The 16,891-nt window shown below is 50.9% G+C and overlaps 1 protein-coding gene across 22 annotated transcripts in view; it reads right to left on the bottom strand.

The window, feature by feature from the left end:
- Tpm1 (tropomyosin 1) overlaps positions 1 to 15,740 on the bottom strand; it is a 30,093-nt gene extending 14,353 nt beyond the window's left edge. For 6 of the 22 annotated variants that reach the window (XM_045160642.1, XM_045160640.1, XM_045160646.1 and 3 more), the window contains exons 1-2: positions 9,504 to 9,659; positions 1,010 to 1,143 (exon numbers count right to left, since the gene is read on the bottom strand). In XM_045160642.1, the coding sequence (XP_045016577.1) occupies positions 1,010 to 1,143; positions 9,504 to 9,635 (266 nt within the window). In that variant the 5' untranslated portion in view covers positions 9,636 to 9,659. Of the gene's footprint in view, positions 1 to 1,009; positions 1,144 to 9,503; positions 9,661 to 14,078; positions 14,205 to 14,441; positions 14,568 to 15,566 lie in introns of those variants that run through there. The other 16 variants (XM_004662520.2, XM_045160632.1, XM_045160636.1 and 13 more) reach the window with 10 other exon arrangements.
- Positions 15,741 to 16,891: the final 1,151 nt, after the last annotated feature.

Below are 16,891 nucleotides of genomic sequence, written 5' to 3'. Positions count from 1 at the left end.
TTTAACATTTTATTTTTATTTATTTACTTGAGAGGGAGGGAGGGAGGGAGGGAGGGAGGGAAGCATGCATATCAGGGCCTCTAGCCACTGCAAAGGAACTTCAGATGCACATGCCTTCTTGTGTATCTGGCTTACATAGGTCTTGTAGAATCGAAACTGGGTCCTTAGGCATCGTAGGCAAGTGCCTTAACCACTAAGCCATCTCTCCAGCCCTGAAGCTACTCTTTATACACAGCACTAGGAAGAGGCTCACTTCAAAGATGGAGAAATGGACCCTTGTCTGCCCAGGTCCAAGACAGACAGGCATTCCTGCACTGTTTTGAACCCCACACTGTTCTGAATCCTGCACCCAGCAGGATGCTCTCCTGTCTCCGGGCCTGTTTCCATGCCTGGTGGCCAACACACTAGCTTGCATAGCCGAGCCCAGAGAAGAAGTCTTCCAGAACGCATGAGGTCAGTTGGCTAGTCTGTGTCCCCTTTCCTACAACAAGGCTGGGTCTTCAATGTGCAGGCAGGCTCAGAAAGTACAAGCAAGCCCCTGACCTTGACTCTGTGTATATATATGTTTTATGCGTATTAAGTTCAAATCATTTCACTTCTATAGACCCTATTTGTTTTATCTACGCTTTTTCTTCTACATGCTTGGTAACTGACAACTCACTTTCTTTACGTAGGCCCTAAGCCTCCTTGACATATTTTATAGAATTTTGTGTGTCTGTATGCATGCATGCACATACATATATAGGCACCACAGCTCTGTGGCCAGTAGGAACAAAAGAACCATGGTGTATTCCTGGAATTCCTTGTTTCCATGTCTTCTTCCTCTAAACTGTGCTTTTGCTGCTGGGATTAACCCTCTGGCATGCTAGGCAAATGCTCTGCCTCTGGGCAACAACACCGGAACGCCAAGAACCATAAAGTTCTTAAACCTCAACACTTGGAGGTATCTTCGGGTTCATCCCACCAGGGGGCAAGGCTTGTGCAGGCGGTCGGGGTGAGGCGTTCTCACCTCTCGCTCTCATCTGCAGCCTTCTCAGCCTCTTCCAGCTTCTGCAGAGCTGTGGCCAGACGCTCCTGGGCACGATCCAACTCCTCCTCAACCAGCTGGATGCGTCTGTTCAGAGAAGCTACGTCGGCCTCGGCCTAGGCAGACAGAGCAAAAGGCACGTCAGCGCTGGGGAGAAAGTGAGGGTGGTACCTTCAGGAAGTGGCCAGGACTGAAGGGCCGCTTTCAGACAGGAAGTCTAGACTGTGGGGTGAGGTCCCTGAAGGTGCACTACAAGCCCTAGCCAGCGCTGGAGTTCTTTACACAGAGGGGGCACTCAATTCTCACTGGACAGGTACTCTGTTAGCAAACACCCTCATACACAGCTGGCCCTGTTCTCCCAGAGATCCCAATGCTCTTAAGGAGAATTTTGTCATAGCTACACCTCAACCATTTTTTGGGAGTGGGGAGCTGGAGGTGTGACAGACACATGACCCAGCACTGACAGACAGTCAGCAATCGAATCCCACGCTCCTTTCTCTGAGCCACTTTTTCTCAAAGGAGCCTTATAAAGGAACTCGGTATTTAAGAAGTCAGTGGTCTGTTAAATACATACCACCTGGAAGACCGATGCCATCTAGAAACTCCTGCTCCACCCCGTCTTTTCAGTAACCCCTTCAGACTAACTGGCTACATATGGAACACAGCCAAGATAATCTCCCAAGGGTTTCTGACCTAAGCATACTGGAATTTCTTAAAAATCAAGATTGTAAGGAAAGTATCATAGGTCTCAGGAGAAAAGCAATGCAGACACTGTTTTCACTTGCAATTCAGCTTTGAAATAAAATGTTTCTTTCTTGAGGGAGGCAGTGGCTGACTATCTCAGGTCCTGAGCGCTTGTTACTATGAGCCTGGGAAGGTCACAGCCGGCACTGCCCACATCAAAGTGAGGGTGGAATTCCCTAATTAGGTACCGCTGGTTTCATCCCCATCTACTTTGAACCATGAATGATTCTCAAGACATCTGGCAGTTTTGTAGCAATTTCAAGGGTGCTTCAGAACCCACACAGGAGTTCTCTAACTATATTGGTCTACTGAACTGTATGCTGTTGACAGCCAGGGAATCAGCTCTCGAATTGATCACAGGCTCAGTAAATGTCTACTGAACCGTGTAAGAGAAACCAATTTAAAATGACAGCCAGCTCATCAGAGAGCTACAGCTGTGCACAGAATCAGAGAGAGGTTCCAAGTTTTATCTGGGGAAGAGCACTGAACAAGGCATCTCCCCCAGTGGAAGACAGTCTTAATTAAAACATTTAAATACACTCATCTAAACAAAACAAAACAAAAAACCTATGTAGTTGCTGGTTCCTGGAGGCAGGAAGCAGGGCGCATGAGAAGTGAATAGGAGTGGTTACGCGGAACCGGAACTGGCCCGCGGAGTCAATCATTATCAGAGCGCAGCTCATAACTGGGCAGAGCTGGGAATGTGGTGGGTGAGGACCGGGTACTGGTTAGCTTTCTTTGAGGGTAAGGGCAACAGGGATGCAAATTTCTTTTTTAAAAAATTAAAAAAATTTTTTTTTGGGAACAAACTTCGTAAGTACAGGGAACTGCTTTTAATAATCACTCCTTTTGTTTAAATTGAAAAGGTGGATACATTAAAGCTATAGTTTGGGGTCAAGTTAGATTCTTACATTTTCTATACTTTCCTTTCCCAACAAATTCTATTGCTTTTAAGAACAAGGGGTATGGATAACGATGAACAAGCAACTCTCAAAACGGAAACAAAACTGGAAAGCGAAAAAAATATATCTGTGGAATGTAATAGGCCATGTTCAGAAGTAGTTTTAAAATAATACAATTATCACTAAATATAAAGTCAAATATCCTTGCTACAGATACTGTGGCACATGAGAGAAATATTGACAAGATTCTTTCTTCCTTTTTTAAATCTTTTTTTTCCTGACAAGATTCTTACAGGCCTTGTCAGCAGCCACCAAATTCTAAATTCCCTGCTCCGCTTCAGATCTGAGCCCAGACTTCAAGGACTGACTCTTTATTCCCGGAATGACTGTTCACACTCAGGTTCCTGTGTTTATGGGAACAGCCTCTGGGAGACAGGTGGGTTTGTGACTCCAGCTCTCTCCACCGCTGGAACCCCAGGGAGGAGATGACACCCCTGTGTTCACTGCTGCCTCTGCACTCACGATCACCCCGTCCCCATTAACCTGCTCCTCTGGCTGCCCCTCCCCCCTCCTTAGCTTCACTCCCCTTAGCCATCAATACTGTTGCAGGATGCTATTTTGCAAATGTTACTCATGTTCTTTCTTTGGGAGCTTTCGGCAGAGCCCTAGACTCTCCAACGCCAGGAGTGCGTCCTCCAGTAACACCAACCAACAGGGCCCCATTCAGAGCGGCAGCCACATGGTGCCTGGGCCCAGAGACTGTCTCTAGGAGCCACTGGAAGCCTACAAAATAGAGTGCATCTCTCTCTCTTTTATCTGGAAGAGGCCCTGGGCATCACCCATGTCCTAACACTGGCAGGGAGTGAGAACCAACAAGAAGATGTGTATTGAAACGAGAAATTCCTAGCCGGGCATGGTGGCGCATGCCTTTAATCCCAGTACTTGGGAGGCAGAGGTAGGAAGATCCGCCATGAGTTCAGGGCCACCCTGAGACTACCGAGTGAATTCCAGGTCAGCCTGGGCTACAGCGAGACCCTACCTTCAAAAACAAAACACCCCCCCCCAAAAAAAAAAACAAACCAAAATGTAGAAATTCCTGAGGCTGAGGAGACAGCTCAGTTGGTAAAGCACTCTTGCCGGGCAAGAGGGGCTGGGTCTGGACCTCGGCAGCTGTGAAAATGCTGGGTGGGTGTAATCCCAGTGGGGCGGGCTGGCCAGTAAGCCCAGCTGACCTCTAGGTTCAAATGTGAGACCCTGCCTCAGTAGCTAAGGTTAAGAACAATGGAGGAAGACCTCCAACACCAACTTCTACCCTCCACAGGCCGGGTACACACCACACACCTGTGCACATACAGGCACATAAGAGGGTGTACACACACACATCCTTGCCCCCCCAAAAAAAGGAAAAACAGAGAAAAAGAAGGGGGGAAAACACAGCACTCAAGCCCCATTCCTAGAAACGATTCAAGAGGTAAGTGGGAAAGGACAGGAACTGAACTGTAAATGAGCAAGCTACTCCACCCCTCTACCACTACCCAGAGGACCCACCAAATCCTGTGAGCGGGCCACCTAATGCTGCTGTGACAAGGAGGTGGGGGCTGGAGAGATGGCTTAGTGGTTAAGGCTCTTGCCTGCAAAGCCAAAGGACACAGGTTCAATTCCCCCAGGACCCAAATAAGCCAGATAAACAAGGTGGCTCTGACGCCCCATTCTCTCTCTATCTGCTCTTTCTCTCTCTCAAATAAATAAAATAAGTTAAAATAAAAAATAAATTAAAAAGAGGTAGGGACTCTGACCCCAAGCGCTCTGGCATGCTTCGGTGGTACCATCAGTGCTGTGTGAGGCAGGACTGAAATCCAAGTCCCCTGGCTCTCTGGGTACTGGAACATCACGGACATGTTGGGATTGGTGGTCTTTCTCTCCCCTGACATCAGAGTGGAAAGTTTTCTCATTTCTACCTACCCAACTCCCCAAGAAGTGCTTGAATGGACAGGCCCTACCCAACATTAGAACAGAAAACCAGTCCTTAGACAAGCCATCTCAATCCTCTTTAAATGAAGGCAGAACGTGTTTGGGGTTAACAGCTCCTGTTTGTTCTCTAGCCCAGATCACAAAGCCTACTGGCCCAGAGATTTCAAAGCAGGACAAGGACCAGAGAGTGGCCAGCATCTGGGGTTCAACCACGCACAACCACCTTAGGGAATTCCTGGACTCTGGCTCCGTGGGCTATTATGCTGGGCTCATAGAAATGGATTGGTCCTCAAAATTCAAGGCCAAGTTTCATTTCATAATTAAAGCACTTTCTTATCCCCTCCCCCCACAACTCTCCCTTGGATTTTGACACAGGGTCTCTTTCTAGACCAGACTGGCCTTGAACCCATGGTAATCCTGCTGCCCCAGCAGCCCAAGTGCTAAGCTTACAGGTATGAGACTTCCTCCACCTCCGATTTACTATGCTCTGTGTTTTATTACGCTCTATGTTCAAAGGCTGAAAATGTCACGAGCTTTTATTTCTGCCCACCACCCTCTTCCACTGAAGTTTCTCCAGATATTGTCTTAAGGTCTTTACCTCACAGCACGCACGTAGTCTTAAGGACCTGCTGCTGTTTATCAAGTCCATAACCACATGTCCATCTGTTATTTAAAATCAGATAGAGGGCTGGAGAGATGGCTTAGTGGTTAAGGTGCTTGCCTGCAAAGCCAAAGGACCCCAGTTTGATTCCCCAGGACCCATGTAAGCCAGATGCACAAGGGGGCGCACGCATCTGGATTTTGTTTGCAGTGGCTGGAGGCTCTGGCATACCCATTCTCTCCTCTCAGATAAATAAAATATATTAAAATCAGACAGCAAAATCACAAGGCATTTGGGGGCAGCCAAGACCTCGGGTGCACACTATTTCTACGTCAATCACCACTAAGTTGGCTTTCTTCTAACAGTGGCCCAAACAAGGCTTTGGGAAGCTAGCTTCTTTTACTCAAAAGTAGTATTGTGGTGCCAGACGTGGTGGCGCACACCTTTAATCCCAGCACTCGGGAGGCAGAGGTAGGATTGCTGTGAGTTCGAGGCCACCCTGAGACTCCACAATGAATTCCAGGTCAGCTTGGGCTAGAGTGAGACTCTACCTTGAAAAACCAAAAAAATAAAAATAAAAAATAAAAAAAAAGTAGTATTGTGCCCAACATGTGTAAGCTACTCAGAAACACTGCCACAAAACAGGGCTACCTTCCAGTGAAAACCACCAGCCACACAGTGCCCTGCACTTGTGAGATCTTTATGGTTGTACCGGTGCTCTCTCTGCCTTTGCAGGTAACCAGCTACCTACAGGGAAGTAAGCTAAGAGAACTTACCATTCCTCACCCTTGGCCTTGCCCCACCCCCAAACAAGGAACTGGCTCCCTACAGAGAAACAAGAGCGCACACAGCAGCCCCCACCCTAGGAGGTAGTATGCAGAAATCAGAACATACCATCCAAGGACAGCAAAATGCTCTCCAAATCAGATTTAAAAAAAAAAAAATCTTTTAAGTCTAGTTTGTTTTTCCACATGAAATCCAAGTGTTTTTGTCAACACAGAAAGGGGCAAATAGCATTATGTCCTTAAAACCAATGTTCTAGAATATGTTTTCAAAGTCCTGCCTAAACCAGAACGGGGCATGAGAGGATCAAAGGTCAGAGCTTTTGATTTCATGTAAACTGTAGTTATACAGTGAGGGTTTCGGCCGACTTGCTGTGTAAGACCAAGTGACTAGGGCCAAGTTAAACTCCTGCCCTTATATGGTCAGGAAAGGGGAAAAAAAGTTACGGGCACTCCCATGGACAGCAGATAAACACAGCCTCATCTATCTGAGCAGAGGCCTATAATTTATAAGGCACGTGTGGGTGACTGTGGCAAAGGGACAGAGGCCAGGTACTGAGGTCCCTCAGCAAGCAGAAAGCCCAAGTGCAGTATAGATTCCAGTGACAGACACTTGGGAAGTGCCCATGTAGCAAGCATCGAATACACTCACTTTCCCCGTTCCAGAAACAGTCACCAACTCTAAGGAGGAAAAGGACGGGGACGTTTTGGGAACTGGTTATTTCTCATGATTTAATAAAGCCAAATCCATTAAGTACCCACTGGCGGCAATGGTAACTTTCCTCCTTTCCTGGGTTCTGCCCAGAAATGGGGGGGGGGTAGAAGATGATGGGCTTTAAAAAAAAATAATCACCATATGAACATATAAACATACAAAGGCCTTACAGGTCACTAGACTCAGTCAACAACCACTGCAAGGAGAGAAGCAAGCTGCTTCACTGCATGGGTCTGAAGGGCCCACACACCTTGGGAAAACAAGCTGGGAGGAATGGGGTGGGGGTAGCTGCTCTTTTTCCAAGGTAAGTAGTGGGCCAATGGTAAGACAGGGCCAATGAATGCCAGCCTGTCTGACTCTGAGTACCTGAACCTGGGCCAACTTGCCAGTCAAATATGTTTTTGCAATGGTTCATGGCTTTGCCACTAAACTTTTATCTCTGCTGCCAAGAGAAACTGATACTGCCAGCTTAACTCACAGCCCGAGTCATGTGTACTAACTACCTAGACTTGCTACACTCACAGCTAAGCTTCAGTTTTGAGGTGACCAATTTGAACTCTCGACTTGAAAGTCTCTTGTCAGGGGTCTTACCAGGTCTCCAACTTGCTGCTTTACAAGAGTCTGGGTCCAATTGCACAGAGACAGTTTAAAAAAAAATGTTCTGAATGATTTATACTACTTTAAATAAAGACATAAAGCCTGGAAAAGAAAGCCTTGTCTTTATCAATGAGCACAAAAGTGCTGTTATAAAAATGATGTACAAAATAGGTGTGCATAAAAGTGCAACAGCCTTTATAAAGTTTGTCTTTTGTGTCCAACATCAGTCACCAGGCCAGACCATTAAGACCCTATCACGAAAACCACATCACCCCACCCAAGATTCCTTCCATATACATATGCCAAGAAAAAAAAATTATTAAAAACATTAAATGGGACTGGGGTGATGGTTCAGTGGTTAAAAGGCACTTACTGGCCCAGGTTCAATTCCCTAGCACCCTCACAAAGCCAGATGCAAAATTCGGTCCACGCATCTGGTATTCATTTGCAGTAGCAAGGGACTCTGATGTACCCATACACACACACACACACACAAACACACACACAGGCCAAAATAATTCTTGAGAAACCATTAAAGGTGGTGTTTTGTGTGTAATGAAGTGAGTACACTATCTTCAAGAGTCCTTGCAGGGGGTAAAACGGAGGTAAAGAGAGACGGTGCTGGATAGGGGCCACACAGAGAGCTGCTCCCCCCTTTGTGGTGCTGAGTGTCACTGAAATCACTTGGCACAGTCACCTCAGCAGGCAGATGGCATTGCCAACCACATTTTACCTGTAGAAGACCAGAAGCACTAACAGGGCAACTGTCCCCAGCTAGGAAAGATTGGAGCCAGGATTCAACTCCATACAAGCTGGGCGCAGAATTCCTCCCCATCTTCACACCAACAGCGTTTATGGTTTCAGGACAGTGGCTAGCTAGACAGAGAAGGACTGGCACCTACTTCTACACCCATCCAAGTTCAGAGGCTTTCACTGACTTGTCTGCACCAATGGATACCAAAAACTACCTTAATTTCCTTACTGGTGCCTTTATTTTACCTCAAACTGCTTCTAGTTAGGACTTCCTCTGCAGACGGCTCAGTTACTTCCCAGTATTTTTTTTTTTTTTTTTTTGGTTTTTCAAGGTAGGGTCTCACTCTGGTCCAGGCTGACCTGGAATTCACTATATAGTCTCAGGGTGACTCAAACTCATGGCGATCCTCCTACCTCTGCCTCCCGAGTGTGCTGGGATTAAAGGCGTGTGCCACCACGCCCGGCCTTCCCAGTATTTTCTACAAAACATGTTTGAATTTTCTGTGGGATTCCATAAGGCCACTAACAAGCACTTGTCCAGCAGGAATTACTCAATTCCAAATAGTCCCCGGGGGTAGATTAAGCACAGCTGGACACCATCCTGTCACTTGTCATAAAATTCCCCAAGGTGAGTGTCTTCACACACACACACACACACACATACTCTCTCTCTCTCTCTCTCTCAACATCGATAAAAATCCAATATCCTAACTCCCTTTGAAATCCTGTTCCAGTTTGTTGGTTACATTTGCCTTACAGAAGGAAAGGAAATCAGGTATTACATTCAACAAGAAGGGGAAGCCGGCAGGAGATACACCCAAAAGCCGCTGACATTTGGCCAACTATTTTCAGGACTTGGTAACAAAGGAGTATCTATTTGTGGAGATAACTTGGGTGAAGGGGCTGCATGCTATGCAAGACAGCGCTTCCACCGAGAGACGGTGATGTCTTAACCCCCGCTGTATACAGACAGCCTCCAGGAACCATAGGAGCAACAGGGTACTAAGCCAGCAACCCCAGGCCCCAGAATCCCGGGGGTGCCTCTCCCCACGATGGGAGGGATCTCCAACCTCACAGTAAATTGCCCGCCGCGCCAAGTGCACATCCCGGGGACCCAACACGACCACCTCAGCGATGGAGCCCCACCTTCCCCCTCCCTTTCCAGGTTAAGTGCAGCTACCAGAACCTTCTCCATATCCCTCTCTGCCTCCCTAGAAGTTTGGATGGAGAGAGGCAAGGCTCCTCCCCGGGGAGCCGGGCACCAGCTGGCCCAGGTGCACCAGGTGCATGGAGCTGGTGGTGTGTGTGTGTGTTGGGGGGGGGGGGTGTTGGCGGAGGAGGGGCGGAGGCCGGCCGGCCTGCCGGAGTGGGGGAGAGGCCCGGTGCAGGGGTGATGGGTGGGGTCCCTTACGGTCTCCCTGAGCTTCCGCTCCTGGTCCAGCTCGCGCTGCAGGGTGCCCGCGCGCTCCTCGGCGGCGTCCGCCTGCTCCTGCAGGCTCCGGATCTTCCTCCGCACCGCCTCCAGCGAGCTGCTCCCCGCCATGGCGAGGCGGTGGCGGGCCGCGGCTAGAGAGGGGCCGGCGGCGGCTCCGGCTGCTGGTCCTGTCCGCCCCACCCCGCCCAGGCTGCCCCGTGCAACCGCCGCTGCAGCCCTGGCGCGGCTCAGGAGCAGCCCGGAAGTCACGGCCGGCGGGCGGTGCCGGCGAACCCCGGGCGGGCGCGCGCGCCGGGGCGGTGGGGAGGGGGAGGGGCCTCGGGAATGTGCGGCCCGCGGAGGCGCTGCGCATGCGCGCGGGAGGGCGGGTAGTGGGGGGGTGGGCGGGCGCCGGGCACGCGCATCGGCGGCGGCGCGGGTACCTGGCTCCCTCGGGGTCGCGCGCAGCTGCCGCGCCACCGCCCGCGCGGCCAAGTGGACGTGGGCGCGCAGTGCCCCTCGCTGGGCGACGGCGGCGCTGACTCCGGGATAACGGGCCCGGGGGCGGGGGGGGTGTCGGGATGATGATGCTCAAGGCGATAGCGACTCCTGCTGGCCGACGGAGCTCTCCGGAATGAATCGGGATTCCCACGCCCCCCCCCACCTCCCCCGCCAGAAGCTGAGTAAGGGGTGAGGGCTTAGAACCCGAACCCTGAATGTGGCCCTGGGGTGAACACAGGATCCTAACCACAATTACAACGTCCCCTCCCCCCCCACCCCCAATTAGCTAACGAAGCGAAAACCACTATTCTACAAAGCACAATGGTTAGACATGTTCTAAATACAACCTTCCTAGTTTTGATTCTGGCCCCTAGAGTTCCCTGCGGGCTGCGCGACTTTGGGTAAATTAACCATCTGTGGGCTTCCTCTGTTTAAAAAAAAAAAAAAAAGTCAAGATAATAGGGGCTGGGAGAGATGGCTCAGCGGTTAATGGCGCTGGCTTATAAAGCCTGACAGCCTGCGTTCGAATCCCCCAAAGTCAAGTCAGATGAGCAAAGTGATGCACGCATTTGAAATTCGTTTGCAGTGGCAAGAGGCCCTGGCTTGCCCAAACTCTTTCTCCATCTGTCAAATAAGCGTTTTTATTTATTGTAAGGACTATTCATGAGGCTATTACGATATAAAACTCTTCACAATGCCTTGTATATAGTTAACACAAATGATAGGTATAATTAAATGAATACATAGGCATTACTTTGAGTTTTCAGCATCCTTTCCAGTTATAACTGTCCCTGGTTTTAATTCAACCTAAGATCTTCTGGACTGGGACGGGCCAGCACCTCTGGCCACCATCTGGTCCACCGCGTGGACACAATCTGTGAGAACCTACCTCTGCCACTGCCTCTTGGGGCTGCAGTTTTAAATGCCTTTCAAGTCTCTAGACTTTCTTTCCACACCTTTATCACAGAGGGACGTTAAAGGTAGTCCCTGACAAGTTTAGATGCACGGGGGGGGGGGGGGAGAAATGGAAATGAAGTTAGAGCTCCTCCCTCCAAAACCACCTTAATGACAAGCCTCTTTTGCTTAGGGGCTCATTTTCTTTGGAAGTCCTTGCCCTCAACCTCAGAGCAGGAACCCTGGCATCCGGTAGGTGGAGCCTCTCACTTGATTTCCAGATCGGCTGGTCTGGTTTGGTGTGGTGATTACAGCTCCGCCCTAAAAGCGCTTAGACTGTCAGCCTCACCAAGCTAGAGGATGCAGGGAAAGGGCCAGTCAGCCGTCCTCCCTCGAGGCACAGACCGCCAGGGAAGCTGCCAGCCACTTGCAAAAGCTCTACGTAACCACCTAGTGACTTCATTGACCTGCTTTCCCAAACACTTAAGTTCCTTTTCGAGCTAATGTGATCACTGAAGCTCAAAGGGTTGGCTGCAGGCTGGGGTTACCTGAAGGAAAACTGCTGTCCGCCCCCAGAAGATCCTGGTGTGATTGGCTTAGGGTACAGCCCGAATTTAAAAACCCTAATTAGGACTGGAGAGATGGCTGAGCGGTTAAGGCGTTTGCCTGAGAAGCCAAAGGATGCAGGTTTGAGTCCCCAGTACCCATATAAAAGCCAGATGCGTATCCTCTCTTGTAAATAAATATAATTAAAATCCCTAATTATATATAGATAAGTTTAAGAATCACTAACTTAGGATGTAAAAAAAAAGGGGGGGGATAAGGTGTATCTGCAAATAGTTTAGGGGAAAGGGCTGAGGCCAAAATAATGGAGTCTTACACTCCCTGGCTCACTTAGATGGAAAGCCAACAAAAAAAATTCAAAATAGATCTTCATGTATGCTAACTCCTGAGCGACAGACAACTGTTTAAGCTAGGAGAAACTCACTTCTGGAATTCAATTTGCAGAGTAGGTCGGTAAACCAGAAAGATGGTTTTAGTAGTAAGAAAAAAAATCTAAGTGGTGGTGCACGTCTTTAATCCCTGCACTCTGGAGGCAGAGGTTGGAGGATTGCCTTGAGTTCAAGGCCAGCCTGAGACTCCATAGTGAATTCCAGGTCAGCCTGGGCTAGAGTGAGAACCTACCTCAAAAACAAAACCAAAAAAAATCTAAGAATGTTTTTTATTGTGGTAATAATGACAGTGAAATGTACTCATTCCAATCACTCAGGAAGCTGACTCTCTCCCACCTCTTTTTTTCCTAGTGACATCTGTCTTTTCCCCCTCGAGTCTTAACTATTTATTTAGAGTGAGTCAGGATCACTCTAAATATAACCTTTCTTCACAAAGTTCTCAACATCCCTTTAGTCTCCAAACAACTGAAAATGTCTTAAAGGGGAAGTTGTTACACTAACCAAAAGAAACAAGAGAAACACACACACACACACACACATCTTATTTAGGGACAGCTTTCCAGTGCATAAAAAGAACCCAAACTGGTTTTAAGAACCTCCCTCCCCTGTTCCCCTCCCCAGCGGAAACTAAATAGCCTCTTTTCCATTTATGCCCTACCTCATTCCAAGCACCCCCCCACAAGAGTTTTCATTAAAGACATGACGACACCATTTACTTACACCAATTATTATCTCTTATCCCTTTAAGAATTATAGTAGCATTTTCCTCTCCCTTCTGCCTTCATTCTGACTGGGCAATTTTCAAATTCTCTGCATTCTTTCCCTTATAAGGACTATCTCTCCTTCATCTATCAGCGGCTCTTTTGAAAAATCCAAATAAACGTCCTGTGAGAGGACTTGGGGGAGACGGGTCTCCATGTAGCATGTAAAGCAGACATCTGATCTGCATTAGGCGAAGCAGACTTACAGTTATAAGGGAAGTTTTCCCCCTTCCCCCTAAATTCAGGTAGTTTCGGCCAAATGAGTGCCTCCCCACGCCCCCTTTCCAAGATAACTCCTTCATTGTCACTGAAACTTATTTTTGTCCGACTCCACTCACTGGCTGCAGTCAAGCCTTCCACACCACAGAAAGCCTATATACTGAACCCAAGACCTTTCAGTAACTTGCATTTTACTCTAAAAAAAAAAAAAATTCTGCTGTTGCGCTTGGTGGTGGGGGGGGGGGTCCAACTTCTGAGCATAGCTTTTTCTGGTGCTCATGCATTCTTGGAATTGTTATCAGCTTCCCAAGGAATTCGTTTCTCACAGAGCCTCTAGGCTTAATTAGCTTCTCCAAAGGAATTCAATGGTGTGAAAAGAAGTCAGTCCTTTGGAAATCTAATCCTTTGCTTGACTTCCCAGACAGAAAAGGACAGAGGGCTTGCAGGGGCTGAGAGCGCGGACATCACTCCCGAGAGTAGCTGGCGGCGGTCAGATGGCAGGTGGGGGCGGGGCCCGCGGGACAGCCAGCTTCACTATACCATATAAAGCCCTGAGCTATATATAACCGACTCGCTGCTTGCTCTTTGGATCTAATGCGCTCAAGACTGCAGACCCAAGCATGTATCATCTTCCCAGGAATATCTAAGGGCTGGGATTAAGGCTCCCCTGGTGAAGACGTCCCTGTATTCCTCCATTAAGCTTAGCCTTCCAAGTCAAAGCACCGCTATGTCCAGAGGCCAGATACTCTGTACCCAGACAAGACCCACCACCCCAAACCAGGTCTTTCCACCAACTGAGGATGGGAACAACAGAAAAAAAAAAAAAGGGAGGGGCGGGGAAAAGAAAACTAGGCATTCTGTTTGCACAAACCTTGGCGATGACACACACCTCAGGGTTTTTTTTTTTCTACCACCAGGAGGCGAAGTTCACCTCTGGAGTCCAGTTTCCGCGGCTGTATTCTGCCAGCTTCTCACCCAACCCACCTCCAACCCCAAGGGGCAGGGGATGTAAAGAAAGAGAAAAAGAGAGAGGGAAACGAGAGAGATGAACGGAACGTAAATGAACGTGTGCAGCAGCAGCAGCAGCAGCAGCAGCCAGAGGCGGCATCCAGTGGTCTGGGCCACAGCCAGGGTGCGTGCAGGTGTCTAGCAAGAGGAGGCCGCCCTCCTCGGTGGCTCTGCGGCCCTTCCGGCGACCCCAGAGCGGTCCACCCGAGCAGGAGGCGGTGTGAGCGTGCACTTACATCGGTGGCCTTTTTCTCCGCCAGCTCCAGTTTCTCCTGGGCATCTTTGAGAGCCTCGGAGTATTTGTCCAACTCATCCTCGGTGCCCTTGAGCTTCTTTTGCAGCGACACCAGCTCATCTTCCAGCTGGGATTCGGCCGGGAAGTAACCGGGAAGGGGGTGGGGGTGGGGAGGTGCGGCAGGCAGCGTGATCCCGCATGGAACCGGGAGCAGGGGTGGTGGTGGTTGAAGGTGCAACAGGACAGGGACAGCGGGAGGAAGAGAGGGAGAGACAGGGAGGAGGGAGAGGAGGAGAGAGAGAGAGAGAAAAAAAACAAGAGTTAGCCATCCGTGCGCCGCGCGGCAGTCGCGCGCCCCGGGTACCTTGGCGGCGGCCTCGTCGGCGGCCAGGAGGCTGTCCTCCGCCTTGTGCAGGTCCTCCAGCACCCGGTCCCGCTCGTCCTCCGACGCCCGCAACAGCTTCTCCTTGGCCGCGATGTCCTCCTCCAGCTGCGGGGCGCGGGCGCGGGCGCGGGCGGCCGCAAGGACCGGGTGGGACACACAAAACACATGGGCGCCAGGTTGGCTGGGGCCCCTCGGGCTGCGGTGGGGGTGCGAGGGGGACACCCCTAGATATAGCTTTCTCTCGTCCCGAGCTGGAACCGCTCCGTGGATCGCCCTGTAACCCCCCCACACCCCCGCCGAGACCCCACATCCCAGAGATAAGACTCTCCACGGGCCAGACCTATCACTTGGGGGTGGGGGGGGTTGCAGAAGTTTATGCCAGTTTGACTGGCTGGTCCGGTCGTGCCATCCATTCCGTCCCTATCTCTTTCTTTCTTTGTTTCTTTTTTTCGAGGTGGGGTCTCACTCTAGCCCAGGCTGACCTGGAATTCACTATGGAGTCTCAGGGTGGCCTCGAACTCACGGTGGTGATCCTCCTACCTCTGCCTCCCGAGTGCTGGGATTAAAGGCGTGCGCCACCACGCCCGGCTCTTTTTTTTTTTCTTCTATCTATCTATCTTTCTTTCTTCCTTTTTTTTTTTTTTTAAAGGAGACAATGCCATGACGACCCTCTCCTCCCTTAAAGTCTCCATCCCAAGTTCAGGTCCCTTTCTCTCCAGCCAAAAAAAGTTAAATAACTTCTAAGGATGTGGAGTGTTCCCCCCCCCCTCCCCTCCCTGTTTTCAAACATCCCGGGAACCGGTGTTCTTTTCCCCTTCCTTTCCCAAAAGTTTTGATTCCCAAGTCCCAAGCATCTTAAGTGGACTTCGCGGTCGTCCCGGGGAGCCCGAGAACGATCAGGCTAGAAGCGTCCGGAGACGAGACGAGAAAGTTAGAATCATCCCCCAGTCTCGCGCTTCTCCTCCCAGGACGCCCTGGGGCTGGCTGGGGAGGGGGTGGTGGTACGGCTCCCCAGATCCCGGGGATGCTAGCTCGGTTCCCGGGGCTCGGGATCAGCTGGGGGGGCGGGGGTCGGACCCCGCGGGGCTCGGCGGAGGCGCAGACCTGCTTGCTCCGGTCTTCCGCCGCTTTCTTGTCGGCCTCGGCCTGCTCGGCTCGGTCCAAGGCGTTCTCCTTGTCGAGCTTCAGCATCTGCATCTTCTTCTTGATGGCGTCCATGGTGGCGGCGGAGGTGGCGGCGCGGGGCCCTGGGACGGCGGCGGGGAGCGGAGGCGCAGGAGCCCGGGCGTCGGCGCGGCGCGGAGGACGCGGTGCGGAGCGAGCGCGGAGCCGCCTGCTGCGCCCAGATATGTACTTTCCCGAGGGGGCGACCGCATTCCTCAAGGCAGCCAATACTTTTTTGGAAAAGCTTTCTCCTCCGGCCCCCTTCCCTCCCCCTCCCAGCCCTCCGCTGCCTCCGCCCCGGGCCCCCTCCCCGCTCCTCCCGCGGGGGCGCGCTCGCCCATTCGCTGCCGCCTGCCCGCCTCCCACTTGACGGTGGACATGACTATATATGGACCCGAGCCTCCCCGGGCCGCGGCGGGGGAGAGGCAGTCCTCTGGCTAAACCTGGGCGCCAGGGAAAGGGTGCCCGGGCCTCTCTGGGCTCCAACCTCCGCCCTCTGCCCCCCGCGCCCCTCCCTCCCCCAAGTGCCAGCGCTGGGCCCTTAGGGTCCCCAGCCGAGCCCTCCCTTGAGTCAACCACCCGAGATCCTGAGAGCAGGCCAGGTGGTGTGTAAACCTGGCTCCTCTTGGCCTGTAGACCTTGGGGAGCTACAGCCTAAAACTCTGCTGTGTGTTTGGGGGCCCCTGGTCACAGCCCTAGCTCCCCAGATGTAGTCCTGGGAGCTCTCAGCCCCCAGCTACGCCTCCCTGGTAGCGCGCAGACTTCCAGGTGTCATTTAGGGCGCTCATATTCTGGAAATTCAGCAGGGACGGAGAAAGGGACAGTTGGAAATTCGGGGGGTGGTCTTTTTCGTGACACTGGAGTTGTTTGGGCGGGTCAGAAGGGTGGGTGGACACAATGCAACACAAAATGTCTCTCTGGGTCTTTTTGTCCAATGGAGGCATGGTCAAATACCCCTTGGGGACTCAGCACCCAGTTGGTTTAGTTTTGAATGTGCATATGCACCCCCCCCGTGTGTGTGTGTGTGTGTGTGTGTGTGTGTGTGTGTGTGTGTGTGTACAGGGTCAGTGTGTTAGTGTGTACAGCTTGGGGTAATGAACGTTGAATTTAAACTCAGGGCAGTCTGGTGTTTGGTCTGTCCTGTCACCAGCAGCTGTGTGACCTTGACTAGTGACAGACTGTAGTTTCCTTGTTTAAATACAAGGTGTAAAGGATCCCTAAGTCTCTCCAGTTTAACTTTTTCATCCTTTTCCTTACACTGATGA

Source organism: Jaculus jaculus, chromosome 10 (assembly GCF_020740685.1).
Source record: "Jaculus jaculus isolate mJacJac1 chromosome 10, mJacJac1.mat.Y.cur, whole genome shotgun sequence".
Taxonomy (NCBI): Eukaryota; Metazoa; Chordata; class Mammalia; order Rodentia; family Dipodidae; genus Jaculus; species Jaculus jaculus.
This window is presented reverse-complemented; position numbering and strand designations above follow the sequence as displayed.